Raw genomic sequence first — 18,422 nt, 5'->3', positions numbered from 1 at the left:
TATACAGTAGTCAACATTGTGGATCAAAACCTTTCAGCAAAGTCATCCTAAAATTATAAAACAACCATGCCACATTTAAAGTCACTAAAATCACCTTTCTTCGCCATTCTGACGCTCGGTTTGAACTGCAGCAGATTGTCTTGACCATGTCTACATGCCTTAATGCATTTAGGTGCTGCCATGGGACTGGTTGACTAGATATCTGCATTAACTAGCAGTTGGACAGGCGTACCTAATGAAGTGGCCGGTGAGTGTAATATTCTGTAAAGCTCCAAACTATTGGGTTAAAAAATGATAAGGAAATCCGATAACAATGGCAAAAGACATAATGCAATGATAAACACAGTAAAAAGACACAACATGCAAGTTGTCCTCACAATGTTAGTATTTAGAGCTCACAGATCACATGTGCAATCAGACACTGGACAGAAGGAGGACGTTTTTGGACGGCTAAAAGAGAGAGCAAGAGAGAGAGAGAGAGAGAGAGAGAGTCAAAAAAGGAAACTACAGCCAAGCACATTCCCAACACAGCCATCTGAATGAAGAAATGAGCGAGGAAGGAATATAGCCTGAGATCAAGAATTGCCTGCTTTCTTTAGATGAAAGCTGTGGACTACAGAAACTAGGGGAAGAAAACAGCCTCCCCTGACCCTCTGAATACATCACTGTTGTTTTTGAGCGTGTTTCTGAACCGGCTCCAGCATGTGGGCTCTGGTCACGGAGCTGTTCTTCAGCTTTATTCTGCTCGCCTTTATGGTGATCAGCTGCCAGAATGTTCTGTATATCGCCAGCAGCTCAGTGCGCTCTGTGCTGGCCTACATACACACTCAGCTGGACCGAGAGCTGGGCGAGAATGAAGGAGTGGCAGACGAGGAGGAAAACGTCACCACTCGGGTCGTGCGCCGCAGGGTTATACTGAAGGTACTGACCACCGCGGGCAGGAGTTAGAGATTTACTCTGTGTATTTCTTGAAAGATTCTATCATTAAAGAGTAACTGTGGTGGAATGTGTAAGGCTGTTAATCTAAGGCTTTACTGTGAGACTCAGATGGTTGGGTCAAGTTTCATCTGACCTCGTTTGAGTTCAACAGATGCCAGCAGCCTGTAAGAACTGTAGTTTACTGTACTGTAGTGGACTATACTGTAGTTTACTGTACTGAACTGTAGTTTACTGTACTGTAGTGGACTATACTGTAGTTTAATTAACTGTAGTTTACTTTACTGTAGTGGACTATACTGTAGTTTACTGTACTGAACTGTACTTTACTGTACTGTAGTGGACTATACTGTAGTTTAATTAACTGTAGTTTACTTTACTGTAGTGGACTATACTGTAGTTTACTGTACTGAACTGTAGTTTACTGTACTGTAGTGGACTATACTGTAGTTTGCTGTACTGAACTGTAGTTTACTGTACTGTAGTGGACTATACTGTAGTTTGCTGTACTGTAGTGAACTATACTGTAGTTTACTGTACTGTAGTGGACTGTAGTTTACTGTGCTGTAGTGAACTGTAGTTTACTGTACTGCAGTGGACTATACTGTAGATTACATTACTGTAGTGGAATATACTGTAGTTTACTGTACTGAACTGTAGTTTAGTGTACTGTAGTTTACTGTTCTGTAGTGGACTATACTGTAGTTTACTGTTCTGTAGTGGACTATACTGTAGTTTACATTACTGTAGTGGACTATACTGTAGTTTACTGTACTGAACTGTAGTTTAGTGTACTGTAGTTTACTGTTCTGTAGTGGACTATACTGTAGTTTACATTACTGTAGTGGACTATACTGTAGTTTACTGTACTGTAGTGAACTGTAGTTTACTTTACTGTAGTTAACAAGTTTACTGTACTGTAGTGGACTATACTGTAGTTTATTGTACTGTAGTGGACTATACTGTAGTTTATTTACATAACTGTAGTTTACTGTACTGTAGTGAACTGTAGTTTACTTTACTGTAGTTAACTAGTTTACTGTACTGTAGTGGACTATACTGTAGTTTATTGTACTGTAGTGGACTATACTGTAGTTTATTTACTGAACTGTAGTTTACTGTACTTCAGTAGACTATACTGTAGTTTACTGTAATGTAGTGCACTGTAGTTTACTGTACTGTAGTAGACTATACTGTAGTTTATTTACTGAACTGTAGTTTACTGTACTTCAGTAGACTATACTGTAGTTTACTGTAATGTAGTGCACTGTAGTTTACTGTACTGTAGCGAACTAGTTTACTGTACTGTAGTAGACTATACTGTAGTTTATTTACTGAACTGTAGTTTAATGTACTGTAGTAGGCTATACTGTAGTTTACTGTACTCTAGTTTACTGTACTGAAGTTTACGTTCCTGTAGTAGACTATACTGTAGTTTATTTACTGAACTGTAGTTTACTGTACTGTAGTGAACTATACTGTAGTTTACAGTACTGAACTGTAGTTTAGTGGACTGTAGTGAACTATTTTGTAGTGGACTATACTGTAGTTTACTGTACTAAACTAGTTTACAGTACTGTAGTGAACTAGTTTACTGTATTGTAGTGGACTATACTGTAGTTTACTGTACTGTAGTGGACTATACTGTAGTTTACTGAACTGTAGTGAACTGTAGTTTACTGTACTGTAGTGGACTATACTGTAGTTTACTTTACTGAACTGTAGTTTACTGTACAGTAGTGGACTATACTGTAGTTCACTGAACTGTAGTTTCTTGTACTGTAGTGGACTATAGTGTAGTTTACTGAACTGTAGTTACTTGTACTGTAGTGGACTATACTGTAGTTTACTTTACTGAACTGTAGTTTACTGTACTGTAGTCGACTATACTGTAGTTTACTGTACTGTAGTGGACTATACTGTAGTTTACTGTACTGGAGTGGACTATACTGTAGTTTACTGTACTGTAGTGGACTATACTGTAGTTTAATGAACTGTAGTTTACTGTAGTGTTCTAGTAAATATAAAGGACGCTAAAAAATAATAACAGATTTTTGTATCATTTGACATTTTCTTGTGCATTTAATCATTATTTAAGTTATTTATAAAGATTATAACTTTACATTTGAATCATTTTAACTTTGCATCAGCATTTGACCTCTATGTTTCATCAATCCACATAACCAGCTGTAAACTATGGTAAACAGTGATGTATTTTACTCATGATTAATGCACAGGCTTCTTGATGTAGCCTTTGCTTTTCATGGGTGATCTGTCAGTGTTTCATTTAAAAATGCGTGTAAACTGCAAGCATTTTTACTCCGAATTCCATCAAAATAAAATGATATGGTACACATTAATGCAATCACATTAATGTTCCCTGAGAAGAGCTCAAGATCATTTTTTTTCAAAGGGTGTCTATGGGATTAGATTTGTGACACACTTCTGTGCGTAAAAGATCATGTTATGAACACACAAAACGCCTTGTTGCACACGCGCTAACAATTCTGTGCACACAAGATCATGTATTGAGCACACAAAATGGTTTGTTGCACATGCATTAACATATCTGTGCACAAAAAATCATGTTTTGAGCACACAACATGGCTTGTTGCAGACATGCTAACAATTCTGTGCGCAAAAGATCATGCATTGAGCACACAAAATGGCTTTTTTTTTGCACTTGCTAACAATTCTGTCTGCAAAAGGTCATGTTTTAAGCACACAAAATGGCTTTTTTTGCACTCGCTAGCAATTTTGTGCATAAAAGATCATGTTTTAAGCTCACAAAAGGGCTTTTTTTGCACTCGCTAGCAATTTTGTGCATAAAAGATCATGTTTTAAGCTCACAAAATGGCTTTTTTTGCACTAGCTAACAATTCTGTCTGCAAAAGATCATGTTTTAAGCACACAAAATGGCTTTTTTTGCACTCGCTAGCAATTTTGTGCATAAAAGATCATGTTTTAGGCTCACAAAATGGCTTTTTTTGCACTAGCTAACAATTCTGTCTGCAAAAGGTCATGTTTTAAGCTTACAAAATGGCTTTTTTCGCACACGCTAACAATTCTGTCTGCAAAAGATCATGTTTAAAAGCTCACAAAATAGCTTTTTTTTGCACTCGCTAGCAATTTTGTGCATAAAAGATCATGTTTTAAGCACACAAAATGGCTTTTTTTGCACTAGCTAACAATTCTGTCTGCAAAAGGTCATGTTTTAAGCTTACAAAATGGCTTTTTTGCACTCGCTAGCAATTTTGTGCATAAAAGATCATGTTTTAAGCTCACAAAATGGCTTTTTTCTCACCCGCTAATAATTCTGTCTGCAAAAGATCATGTTTTGAGCAGACAAAATGGCTTGTTGCCTACATGCTAACAATTGTGTGAACAAAAGATCATGTTTTAAGCTTACAAAATGGCTTGTTGCCTTGCTAAAAATCCAGCTTAAACCAGCCTAGGATGGTTGGCAGGTTTTAGCTGGTGGACCAGCCAGGTTTTAGAGGGGTTTTGGCCACTTCCAGGCTGGTTTCCAGCCATTTCCAGCCTGGTCTTAGCTGGTCAGGCTGGAACGTGACCAGCTAAAACCATCTAAAACCAGCTTGACCATCCTGGTTTAAGCTGGACATAGCTGGGTCTGGATGGGCTTCCAGCCTGGATAGGCTGGTCAAGCTGGTTTTAGCTGGTCATCTCCAAGCCTGTCCAGCTAAAACCAGGCTGTAAATGGCTAGAAACTAGCCTGGAAGTGGCCAAAACCCCTCTTAAACCAGCCTGGTCGACCAGCTAAAACCAGCCAACCATCCTAGGCTGGTTTAAGCTGGATTTTTTAACAGGGTGCGCACATGCTAACAGTTGTGTGCACAAAAGATCATGTTTCAAGCACACAGAATGGCTTGTTGCACAGGCGCTAACAATTCTGTACGCTAAAGATCATGTTTTTGTCTTGCAAAATGGCTTGTTGTGTGCATGCTAACAATTCTGTGCACAAAAAACGTTTTGATCTCTCAAAATGGCTTTTTGCACACGCATTAACAATCAACACTTGCAAAAAGGCTTGTTGGACGCACAATTCTTAACGCGCGTGCAACAATCCATTTAGCGTGCTCAAAACACAATCTGTTCAGCACAGAAATGTGTCACAAATCTAACCCCATTGACATCTGTGTGGAATCGAAGAGCGAGAGAAGCGCACATATGGGCCATATCACATTTTAAGTTGCTTTTGTCATATCTCACCCAGGGTGATGAGGCTGAGGATCTTCCAGGAGAGCAAGTGAGCGAGGAGCAATTCACAGACGAGCATGGCAACATCGTCACCAAAAAGGTCAGCAATCCCATCCTGCTTTTGATTTTTTGGCCTGAAGCGAAGTCATTCATTTCAAATCCATCTCCATGATCATGAAAATTATTTACATTTTGTGCTGTGTTAAAGGTTTGCTGGGTTTGGGTTTGTTTCTCTGTTTTAAATCCTAATGCACTGCCGAAAACCCTGAAATGCATCCTGTGCTGAAAATCCTTTATAAATAACTTCATTTATCAACTTCTATAAAGCAACATCTTATATATCGCTTTCGAAGAGAACACCATAACACTCACACACTTAAAAAAAATTATTGATAGAATAACAAATGTTTTTTACATCACTTTAACTGTAACTTATATTTTAACGTATTTTAATAAGTTAATCAAGTTTCAACAGAAAAAAAATATTATTTATGCAAAGTTTAGCTAATATTGTAGTCAGTTTGATTGATGTAAGTTGAAATGACTAGAAAAGTTCATTTCATTTAACTAAAAATATTTTTAGCAAGCAAGATGTCTTTTTTACAGTGTGCCATCAAATAAATGACATTATATATAATAACTAAAAACTTTGTTTTTTTAATTTAAGGTTTACAATGCAAATCTAATTACATGTGATCTTATTCCGTTGAAGTCAAAAGTATTAGCCCCCCTGTTAATATTTCCCCCAATTTTTGTTTAACGGAGAGTAAATCTTTTTCAGCATATTTCTAATCATAATAGTTTTAATAACTCATCTCTAATAAGTGATTTATTTTATTTTTGCCATGATGACAGTGAATAATATTTGACTAGATATTTTAAGACACTTCTAAACAGCTTAAAGTGATATTTAAAGGCTTAACTAGGTTCATTAGGTTAACTAATCAGGTTTGGGTAATTAGGCAAGTTATTGTATAATGATGGTTTGTTCTGTAGACTATCAATAGAAATATAGCTTAAAGGGGCTAATAATTTTGACCTTAAAATGAGTTTTTAAAAATTTAAAAGTGTATTTGTTCTTGCCGAAATAAAACAAATAAGACTTTCTCCAGAAGAAAAAATATTATCAGACACACTGTGAAAATTTCATTGCACTGTTAAACATCATTTGGGAAATATAAAATAATAATAATAATAATTCAAAGGGGGCTAATAAATCTGACTTCAACTGCATATTACATGAACTAAAAGACAATTGAACTACCTTGATGTGTCGAGTCCTGTGAAGGAGCTCCAGATGGAAACTTTTGTTTTGTGTTTACCTTACGATTAATTTTGTTGCACGTCCCCCTGAATTCCCTGAATGAGCGAGTTTTAGCTACTTGTAGCATTCAGAATAAAACAAAGCACACGTGAAGAAACTCGAAACAGACAATCATACAAACCTACTGCCAGCTAGTGTTTTAGAAGTGCGTGCAGAAATGCACGACTACATACAAGGCAGGCGCCATGGGTCATGCCGATCGCTACGCACAAAAGTATAAACCAGCCTTTAGTGAAGTTATGAACTGCAAAAAAATACTCTAGTATACTTTAGTTTTTACTACAGCTAACTGTGGTGTATTGTAGTATGATACACCCTATAGTAGCAGCAGACCAGGGGTGTCCAAACTCGGTCCTGGAGGGCCAGTATCCTGCATAGTTTATCTCCAACTTCCTTTAACACACCTCCCAGGAAGTTTCTAGTATACCAAGAAAAAGCTTGATTGGCTGGTTCAGGTTTGTTTAATTCAGGTTGGAATTAAAATATGCCTATTTTATGGAAGTAAAATAGGACACCGGCTCTCCAGGACCGAGTTTGGACACCTCTGTTGTAGACAGTAATTGTTTAATATAACTATAGTAGTTGTGTTATCATAGCAATTGTAGAATTACCACAGCAGATTAATTCATGCATGTTGCTAATGCTGGTTTGTCATAACCCAACACTGGGTCAAACATGAACAAACCCAAATTTTAATAAAGCTTTTGAACACAACAGTTTGTCCATAATTGACCCAACATTGGGTTACACCCTGCATCTATTTGAGTGTAATATACAGTAGTTACTAGAAAACGTACCATTATTAAAAGGATAGGTAAGACTAACTTAGGGTGCTTTCACACCTGCCTTATTTAGTTCGATTGAATCGCACTAGAGTTCGTTTCCCCTTTTGGTGCGGTTCGTTTGGGCAGGTGAGAATGCAGCAAAGTACTCGAGTGCACACCAAAAGCGGACCAAATAAGCGTACCGAGATCTGCTTGAAGAGGTGGTCTCGGTACGCTTTCAAACGAACCCTGCAGCGGTTCGTTTGTGGTGAGAATATGATCCGTACTAAAACAGACCCAACCGCAAAAAGTACTGGGCCTTTTGGACTAATCCAGCTGCCGTAGGCCGATGCGGTGTGCATTATGGGATATGGAGGAAAAATATTTGTTGACAGCGCTTTACCAACAGAGAGAGAGAGAGAGAGAGAGAGAGAGAGAGAGAGAGAGAGAGGGGAAAACATTACCTGATGGATCGTTGGTAATATTTCCGCAAGATGAGCATGTCGCAGTTTAGCTAAATTAATTCACGCCTCCTTCTGAAGTAACGAGCGATACATTAAACAATGTTTTCCAGCCGCGGCCGCGCTTCATTTTCGTAATGTATAGTTTGTCTAAAGAGGGGATACAATCAGCCAGCACAGTCGTGCCTCCATAGTAAAAGGTTTTGTTTACTTGCGGGAGTTCACTGGCATTTTGCTGCACGTGAATTCCGACCAATCAATAAGCAGTTTAGGAAATATGTTCAACAAAATCTGGCCAATGAGAGATGTGGATTTTGTCAGATGACTGCATTTTGGTTCGGTTCAACTGGTTCGGACCAAAGCCAGCAGCCGACCCAAAGACGGCAGAAGATGCAACAATAGCCGTGTTTCCACTATCGCGCCTAAAGCGAGCAAGCCAGGGCGAGCCAAGGCCAGTGGCGTTTCCACTGTCACTTCTGGGGCCTAAAGCGGGGCTTTCTTGGGGCCAGCGGCCGGCCTTTTTTGGCCCGCCGAATACCTTGGGCCAAAGAGGGCCAGCCGGGGCTTCGGGGCGGAGTGAAAGGAGAGGCGGGCACAGTTTTCCGATCGCACACGAGTACATGCGCCAAACACATAAACAAATAAATAAGGGAAAGAAACATCTGGAACAAATTATAGGCTGGGGTCTTTTTTGCATATGATCGCCCTTATGTTTCTCTTTTAAATGTAAGGCTGTTGCATAAAATGATCTTTCTTTGCTGCATCTTTGATGTTTCAATAACGCCTAATAATCTTTACACCATATTAAAGACACAGCAGACAGTAAAGGTTTTCAAGAGGTTTTGTCAAGTTTAATAAGTGTGTTTTTGCGGGTTTAGATGCCTGTGTATGTGTGTGAGACCGAGGAAAAGAGCGCTCCATTCACAGCTCTGTTGATGCCGCGAGCGGCTTTTTTCTTTTATTTTTATTGTTTTAATTTATTTTGGAGATAATACACTATATGAATACAACAGTAAGACATTAAACTTTACAAATTTCATGTCCACTTTTGTAGGCTCAAAACAATAGTGTCATATCTAGATAAAATAGCCCTATATTGAAATAATTTAAAGAATTACAAATATCAGATAGGCCTATAATAGAATTACATTAAATAAATAAACCAATATAAAACAAAAGCTATAGCTATAACAATTAGGTACTATATCAAACTGTTTCAAATTTATATTAAACTTTCATTTTTCAAAAGCCTCTTTGAAAAAAAGATTTTAGATATTTTATAAAAAATTAAATAAATAAATAAACACCGGAGAATGTTTTAAATATTATTTATAAAGTATTTGGATACGATGAAATTAATCAAATCATGCAAACAGAGCATTTTCGGGGTGAGTGAACGCAGAAACTAGGCAACCTTTTTTCTGTCTTCCAGCTGCGCAGCACTTTTTTGATGGGGAAAACTGCAAGTTCAAAATGTGTTCTGTGTCATCAAACAAGTGTGTTTGTTTTTATATAACGTGGTAAAATTAAAAAGGACATTTTAAATACATAAAGAACTTTATTAGTGCATAGCTGCTGAGCGCAACGAAATATAGGCTATATTTTATTACGTGCTGCTCTTATGTGCTGAAACACTCAACACTCAATCATTTATTGCGCTTGGTCCTGACCAAATGAAGCGAACTACAGATGTGAAAGCACCCTTAATAAACGGGTCATCGTTTACTCACCCTGGCCTTGTATTAAATCTTTATGAGTTTCTTTATTCTGTTGAACACGAAAGAAGATCATTTGAAGAATAATGAATACCTGACTTCCATTGCTTTTCCTTCTATGGAAGTCAATGGTTACAGGTTTCCAGTTTTCTTCAAATGATCTTCTTTAGTGTTCAACAGAAGAAAGAAACTCATATGTGTTTGGAAACACTTGGGGGTGAGTAAACAGTGACGTTTTTTGGTGAACTATCCCTTTAACTCTAGATTACAGTATAGAAAATAGGTCAGATAGATGCATTGGGATGTTTCATGTTGACTTTAAGAGCAACTTTCAATCACACTGTTATTTTTGCATGTTGTTTTTCCCCATCTGTCACCCTGATTATCTGTTTTCATGTCTCCTCCTCGTCTGCTCATCCACCGATTCTCTCATCCATCTGTACTCGTGGCTGATGTAGATTGTGAGGAAAGTGGTCCGGAGAGGAAAAGGGGAGGAAGGGGGTCAGGAGCTGATCATTGAAGGTCTGCAGCAGGATATCAGTGAGCCTGACTTTGATGGAGAACAGTTCATGAGCTATGCCGTCCTGGGACGTGACAGCAAGGTGGGCTTTTGAGTTAGATGAGGTGGTTTAAAAAGGGAAATGCAAAGATGCTTGTATAGTGAAAGTTTAGTAGATCAGGGAAACTGCAAAACACAAAGCGTTATTGGTGACATTACGATAAGGTTTCATCTGTGAACAGGACATGGACTAAGAATAAACTAAAGCATTTATTAAATTCCCAAGTGTGATTTGTTTTTTGTTTTTGCATGCAGCTATGCAGGACAATTAGTGTTGTATTGCGACCAAGAGAGCTTAACTTGCTGCAATTACAAAAAACAATATAAATAGACTTGAAAACACTGCAGTATTTACTATAGTATCCATATATCATGAAATCCAAATGCATAAATGGTGCAGAATATAAAATATAATGCTAATGTTAGCTTAGAATTAATGGTATCGACTGAGCCCTTTTTTGTAAAGTGTTATACAATTTTATTTTTATTTTTTTGTCTTGCATTATAGATCTTGTAGAAGATCCAGTCTATACATGTGATCTACATGAGACTGAAGATTATAATATATCTGCAAGAGTGTGCGGCAAGAATTCACCAGGTTATTGGGGGAAAATGGCATTTGTTTGGAAAGACTTAAGAGTGAAAATATTGGGCAAGTGTCAGAATATATGCTCTGGATAACGTTTATGTGTCTTTAGAGACCAAGTAGACGTCCACAATATTATATATAATTAAAAAAAAATAGTCATTGTATAATTGGAGTTATAGTGCTTAATTTCATTACAGTTTCCCTTAGGCACTTTTTTCATGTCCTGATTTTCTTTCTGTTCCAAAAAGAGGAATCAGCCGGAACCAGGATTAATGATGATCTGTGATGTTTAAGGGAAAAAAATGCTACATAACTTTATTTTGGACGCTTAAAGTAGTGTATAACTGTTCATATGCTTCATATGTGCACCTTAAGCATGTATGGAACACTAACCTACACTAAATGTATTTTTAAATTTTTTTTATTACTTTTTTATTTGCTTCCAAGAACATAACTAGACATCGCTCCCTAAGCGAAACAACATTTCAACAATCATTGATTAGTTGACCTAAAAAGTGAGCTATTATTTCACTTTATTTCAAAAATGTAATTAACTTGTTGCTTTTAAAGCAATTAGTTGACTTTACTTTAAAAAAAGTGAGTAAACCCGTTGCGTTGACTTTAAAATGACTAGTTAACATTGGAGCGATTAGATGACTTTTACATTAAAAAGGTGAGTAAACCCATTACTTTTGAGCTCTTTAGATGACTTTACTTTAAAAAAATGAGTAAACTTATTGCTTTAAAAGTGATTATTTGACATTACTTTAAAAAAGTGAGTAAACCCATTGCTTTTGAAGTGATTAGTTAACTTTAGAAGCGATTACTTGACTTTAGACGCAATTAGTGCGTAAGCCTGTTGCTTTAAAAGCGATTAGTTGATGTTGCTTAAAAAAGCGAGTAAACATGTTGCTTTGAAAACATTTAGTTGACTTTACTTTGAAAGGTGGATAAACCCATTGCTTTTAAAGTGATTAGTTGAGTTTAAAGTTCTAAAGTTGACTTTAGAATGATAAGTTGGCTTTGCTTTTGTGAGTAAGCCCATCGCTTTTAAATCAATTAGTTGGCTTTAGAGCGAATAGTTGACTTTAAAATCGATTAGTTGACTTTACAATGAATAGTTGACTTTGAAGCAATTAGTTGGCTTTGCTTCTGTAAGTAACTCATTGCTTTTAAATCGATTAGTTGACTTTAAATTAGTTAGTTGGCTTTGACGCGATTAGCTTGCCTTTGAAGCGATTAGTTGACTTTACTTATAAAAGCAAGTAAATCTATAGCTTTTAAAGTGATTAGTTGACTATATGAGTGATTACTTGACTTTAGAAGCAATTAGTTGATTTTACTTTCAAAAGTGCGTTAAGCTTGTTGCTTTAAAAGCGATTAGTTGATGTTACTTAAAAAAGCAGGTAAACATGTTGCTTTTAAAACGTTTAATTGACTTTACTTTGAAAGGTGAGTAAACCCATTGCTTTTAAACCGATTAGTTGACTTTAAAGCGGATAGTTGATTTTAAAACGATTAGTTGGCTTTAAAAAGGAGTGGTTAACTTTAAAGCGATGGGTTGACTTTAAAGCAATTAGTTGGCTTTGCTTCTGTGAGTAAACCCATTGCTTTTAAATCGATTAGTTGGCTTTTAAATCGATTTGTTGACTTTAGGGCGATTAGTTGACTTTGAAGCGATTAGTTGGCTGTGGAGCAATTAGTTTGCTTTGAAACGATTAGTTGACTTTACTGCGATTAGTTGACTTTGGCGCGATTAGTTGGCTTTAAACAGATAAGTTGACTTTGGTTCTGAGTAAACCCATTGATTTTAAAGAGATTGGAGGGTTTTTAAAAATGTGAGTAAACTGTATTTCATTGTATTTAAAATAAAACGATTAGTTGACTTTGGGGCAATTAGTTGACTGCTTCTGTAAGGTGCGTAGACCTATTGCTAATAAGGTGGTTGACTTTAATTTAAAAAGGTGAGTAAACCCATTGCTTTTAAATTGATTAGTTGACTTTAAAGTTTTTAGTTGACTTTAAATCGATTCGTTGACTTTAAAGCGATAAGTTGACTTTGATAGGATTATTTGGCTTTGTTTCTATAAGAAGAGTAGACCCATTGCATTTAAGGCGGTCAGTTGACTTTAAAAAAGATGACTAAACCCCTTTGCTTTTAAACTAATTAGTTGACTTTAAAGTGACTGGTTCTCTTTCGGGCGATTAGTTGACTTCGATAAAATGAGTAGACCCATTGCTTTTAAGGTGGTTGGTTGACTTTACTTTAAAAGGTGAGTAAACCCGTTGCTTTTAAAATGATTAGTTAACTTTGATATGATTAGTTGACTTTGGAGTGTTTAGTTAACTGCTTCTACAGTATAAGAAGAGTAGACCCATCGCTTTTAAGGCAGTTAGTTGACTTTAAAAAAGGTGAGTAAACCCAATGCTATAAAGAGATTAGTTGACTTTGAAGCCATTAGTTGCCTTTGATTCTGCAAGGTGAGTAAACCCATTGCTTTTAAGGTGGTTAGTTGACTACTTTAAGAAGGTGAGTAAACCCATTGCTTTTCCAGTGGCTAGTTGACTTTAATATTAAAAGTGTGAAAACCTGATGCTTTTAAATTGATTAGTTGACTTTAAATTGATTAGTTACCTTTGCTTCTATGAGTAAACCCATTGTTTTTAAAGTAATTAGTTGATTTTAAAGTGATTAGTTGACTTTACTTTAAGAAGTTGAGTAAACCCATTGCTTTAAAAGTGATTGGTTTACTTTGAAAAAATTAGTTGTTATTGCTTCTATAGGGTGAGTAAACCCATTGCTTTTAAAAACAATTAGCTTTCATTTTAAAGTTGTGTTTACCTGATGCTTTTGCATTGATTAGTTGACTTTAAATTGATTAGTTGACATTAAAGTGATTAGTTAATTTTGTTTCTATAAAATGAGTAAACCCATTGGTTTTAAAACAATTAATTGACTATTTTAAAAAGTGTGTAAACCTTTACTTTAAAGCGATTAGTTGACTTTACTTTTATGGAATGCGTAAAACTGTTGCTTTTAAAACAATTAGTTGACTTTAAACGACGTTTCAACAATTTAAAAACAAGAATTGCAAGTTACAAAGGGTTAACTGTTAACTCGCTTTTACAGTGTTGGTATACAGTACATTCATTTTTTGTTCTGAACCACAATATGCTGCCTGTAACTTTTACAAAAAATTCTGACAATATAAACGTATGTACAGAGGAAGTGACATGCAGAGTTTGGTTCGTATGTGATTCCTCTTTATGGGCGTCCCAGTTAACCCTCATTGATAACTTCATGTGATGTGCATTATATATGGTGTATGTCCAGTTTCCCTGTATTCGCTTTACTTTGATTAAACATTTCTCTTTGCCTAGACTGTGAATGTGCCCGTCCTTTTCTGATGCTGTCTGCTTTTCTCTCTTTATCAAATCCCATTTATTTTCTCCTAAACCGCATCTCTCCTCCATGTTTTGTGTGTGTGTTTTTTTTTGCACGCTCTGCTCATTTCTAACTTGGATTCTGTTAACCCTTCACCTGATTGTTTCACTCTGCCCTGTTCATCTGTCCCGTTGCTCTTTGTTTCCATCATTCCCTCATTTCTCTGTCGTTCTGGACGGCTCTCTCTCCTCCAGCCGGATGTTGTGGATGTGAAGAGAGGAGGTGCTCAGATAGTCAAATGTGCGAGTCTGCGGAGAGTAAAGCAGTGAGTCTGAGAGACTTCTCCTGCCTGCAGGTACAGGACACTGCTGCACGTAATCCTTCTAACCAATGGGATTTAATCATTCAGATTTAAAGGGACAGTTCACCCCAAAAATTAATTCTGTCATCATTTACTCACCCTTTAACGTACAAATGAAATCAAAACTAACCATATTGATTTTGCTAGCTCACATTGCAGGTTTTGTAGTAAACAATTCATCTGTGCATGTCATTATGAAAAAATAAATAGTTTGCCCTTGTAATTTAAAATTGAAATCTGAAAATGCACTTCCTGTTTGTTTTCAGTTCATTTCTCAGATTAGGTCTGTCTGAGGTATTGGGCGTGGCTAACATGCTTATCCACGCCCATTCAGCTGTCAGTTTAGACAACAAACAGAAATGGTGAGGAGGAGGAGGAGTCTGTTAGGTTGTAATAACCCTCCCCAAACCCTTTCCCCATCTTTCTGAAAGAAATGCCTACTTTATTACATCCAATCAGCTTGCAGTAGAAAAAACAAGCCACGCCCACTGCTTTTTCACTTAATATTCTGTTTCTCTAGGAACTGAACTGTATCAAACCTGTTTGACTTTATTTATTCTGTTAAACACAAATGAAGATGTTTTAAAGAAAGTTGGAAATCTGTAATCATTGACCCCTATTTTTTTTATTTCCCAATGATAACTTTTTCATTTAGTGGCTAATTTGTATCTCATGTGTGTATTTTAGTACAATTTGCACATTAAATATGTATAAATATATAAAATATTCCAGGACCCCCTCTCCCAATAACCCCCCCCCACATCCCCAACCCTTAAACCAACAATCACAGTTATTAACGTCTACACTTTCCTCAACCATAAACCCAACTATCATAGTTATTAACGTGTACACCTACCCAAATCCTAAACCCAACCAACACAGTTATTAACGTTTAGACGTTTCCCAACCCTAAACTCAACCATCATAGTTATTAACGTCTACACCTTCCTCAACCCTAACCCAACCATCACTGTTATGAACATCTACACCTACCACAACCCTAAACCCAACCATCACTGTTTTGAACATCTACACCTACCACAACCCTAAACCCAACCATCACTGTTATGAATGTCTACACCTACCACAACCCTAAACCCAACCATCACTGTTATGAATGTCTACACCTACCACAACCCTAAACCCAACCATCACTGTTATGAATGTCTACACCTACCACAACCCTAAACCCAACCATCACAGTTATGAACATCTACAGCTATCACAACCCTAAACCCAACCATCACTGTTATGAATGTCTACACCTACCACAACCCTAAACCCAATCATCACAGTTATGAACATCTACACCTTCCTCAACCCTAAACCCAACCATCACTGTTGTGAATGTCTACACCTTCCTCAACCCTAAACCCAACCATCACTGTTATGAACATCTACACCTACCACAACCCTAAACCCAACCATCACTGTGATGATTGTCTACACCTACCACAACCCTAAACCCAACCATCACTGTTGTGAATGTCTACACCTACCACAACCCTAAACCCAACCATCACTGTTATGAACATCTACACCTTCCTCAACCCTAAACCCAACCATCACAGTTATGAATGTCTACACCTACCACAACCCTAAACCCAACCATCACAGTTGTTAACGTCTACACCTACCACAACCCTAAACCCAACCATCACTGTGATGATTGTCTACACCTACCACAACCCTAAACCCAACCAATCACAGTTTTTAAGGTACAGTTGCAGAGGCTTTCATACCTGAATCGCTTGCCATTGTACTTTTACATTGTACTGCGCTAAGCAGGGCTGCGCCCAGTCAGTATCTGGATGGGAGAACACATGGAAAAGCAAGCTTGCTGCTGGAATTTGGTGAAAATGTTCACCGTTAAGTATTTCCGCCATCTTGCCAACAACATCTGGTTGTGACATTTCGCATGGTTCAATGAGATCTCGATATCTGCCTCTCTAACTTACTACAAGTTACGCCCTTCATGTTACACCCCTGTCTTGCAGTCCGCAGACAGATTCATTTAAAGCAAATGAAAAGCAGATTATAAGCGTCTCGAAGGGGGCGGGGCATGTCAGATACTTGAGAACATTTGATTGGTTACGATTTGATGAGGTGACGTGACAAAATTGTTGATCGATTTAGTCGGAAGGGACAAACTGCAAGCTTTGGGTGTTTGTTAGTCAGTTTTATCCTATCTAAACGCTGGATTTGTCACTGTTTTGGAGCAAAATATCCCTAAAACTAAGAATCTGAAACCAATTTTTATTGTAATTTCTTTTCGAAATGCTAATTTTCTTTTGTTTGTTTGTTTTTTCATAGGACTCGACTCCTTCACCCAAACCATCCTTCACTGACTCATGACGGGCGTCAATTAAAGAAGAACCCAAAATTGCGGCAGATAGGCAACGGAGATCAACCACGAAAAGAGATTTTAGGATTTTTTTAAAAACAAACAAAAAAAAAAGCAAACAATAAAGGCTAGAGGCATGATTTCTTACAAAACCAAACCAAACCATGAAAAAAGAGCAAGCATTTGAGAAGTGCTTCCTGTAATCTCAGTAATATCAGCATGTGAACGTGCTGTCGCATGGCCTGCCTTTACATACAGCACCGACCGCAAGCAATTATGAGGTGAGGAAAAATACTGTGGTACCGCAAGGGCTGTACATGGTTATTTGGAAAGACTTTTGGCCAGCAGGAGGCGCACGCTTGAAATCGCCGTTTAGGAGCACGTGGGACACGAAAGCTAGTTTTAATAATAATAATAATAATAATAATAAGTCAATAATCCAGCAAGAGATTTTTTTTTTCTGAATTTAGTCTTCCAAGCGAGTCCAGAACACCCAAATATTGACGCTATATCCCGCCAGGAGGAGTTTCTGACGCTCTTAAACTGGTGTTATACATGATATGCACTCAAATATGATGTGAATGTACTACTCTGTGTGTGTGTGTGTGTACGCCTGTTCTTTTTCACAGCCAAAACAACAACAAAATATGGATCAACCTATGCGATGAATATGCTGCTGTCTCCTGAAGTCTTGTTCAGTCCAATAGTACGTGTCTTGTGTATTGTAAAGGTATAATACTCGTGTAGCTGTGTGTTGCCTGAGATATACGGGCTCAAGGGATACAATTTGTGCAGTTTTTAATGTGTGTTTTTTGGTGGGATGCGCTACATTGGATGTACTTTTAACACTGTGGGGCTCTGTATGAACACGTTTGCAGATGATGCCATTTATATCGCAGACCTCTGTGTCATATGAACCCTCTTAATAACGTGATATTATGCACAGAGGAGAATTATATCAACATCACGTCATTAGCATTTGCTTTATTCCACTAATGGGAAGATATTTGTGCATTATTATTATTATTATTATTATTATTATTATTATTATTATTATTATTAGGCTACGAGTGAAAAAAGCAATAACTTTTTCTTTTGAACACTACTGAAAAAGTCTAACCTTTCAATAATTGCTATATATTTACTTAATCTTGTCATTTATTTTGTTAGATACACATTTAAAAGCAATTAATGTTGCAAAGTACACATCCATCGGTTAACTACAATCGAACTAACAATGAAGACTAACTCTAAAATATTTAATAATCTTGGTTCATGGTAATCCTGCCATTACTAACGCATTATTAAAATGAACACATTGTCTTTTGTAATATTATTTAACAGACATGAGATGACTAAAACAGTTAACAAAGATTAATAAATACTCCAAAATACTGATATATTATCTAATTTTAACTAATAGACTTTTATTCTAAAGGGTTGCCAGATGTTTTAGCAAGAGTCCTTCCTATTATGGACTTGTGGCAGTCCAAAAATGATCATGCAAATATTTTATTAAAGCCAGTATGTCCTGTGTTCATACATAACTTAGCCCAAAATATCTCTATATTTAAGATATGCATACATATCAGCAGCAGCAATGTAGCACACACATACTGTACACACGTAGCCGCTGAAGACAAAATGATTAGACTACTACATTATTTCCTGTGAAATCTAAGTTGTTCTTTTTAAATATTTCCCTAATTGTTTTTATTTTCTACAAATGTGTGATCAAAATGTGTGTAATAGCTAATTTCTAATTG

The 18,422-nt window shown here is 36.8% G+C and overlaps 1 protein-coding gene across 50 annotated transcripts in view; it reads left to right on the top strand.

Moving 5' to 3' along the window:
- ank1a (ankyrin 1, erythrocytic a) overlaps positions 1–18,061 on the top strand; it is a 222,930-nt gene extending 204,869 nt beyond the window's left edge. For 22 of the 50 annotated variants that reach the window (XM_087251792.1, XM_087251791.1, XM_087251785.1 and 19 more), the window contains 4 exons: positions 5,171–5,254; positions 9,877–10,020; positions 14,206–14,306; positions 16,626–17,327. In XM_087251792.1, the coding sequence (XP_087107918.1) occupies positions 5,171–5,254; positions 9,877–10,020; positions 14,206–14,280 (303 nt within the window). In that variant the 3' untranslated portion in view covers positions 14,281–14,306; positions 16,626–17,327. 50 annotated transcript variants of the gene reach the window in all.
- The last annotated feature ends 361 nt before the right edge of the window (positions 18,062–18,422 follow it).

The sequence above is a fragment of the Danio rerio genome, chromosome 5 (assembly GCF_052040795.2).
Source record: "Danio rerio strain M-AB ecotype USA chromosome 5, GRCz13ab, whole genome shotgun sequence".
Classification (NCBI taxonomy): domain Eukaryota; kingdom Metazoa; phylum Chordata; class Actinopteri; order Cypriniformes; family Danionidae; genus Danio; species Danio rerio.
This window is presented reverse-complemented; position numbering and strand designations above follow the sequence as displayed.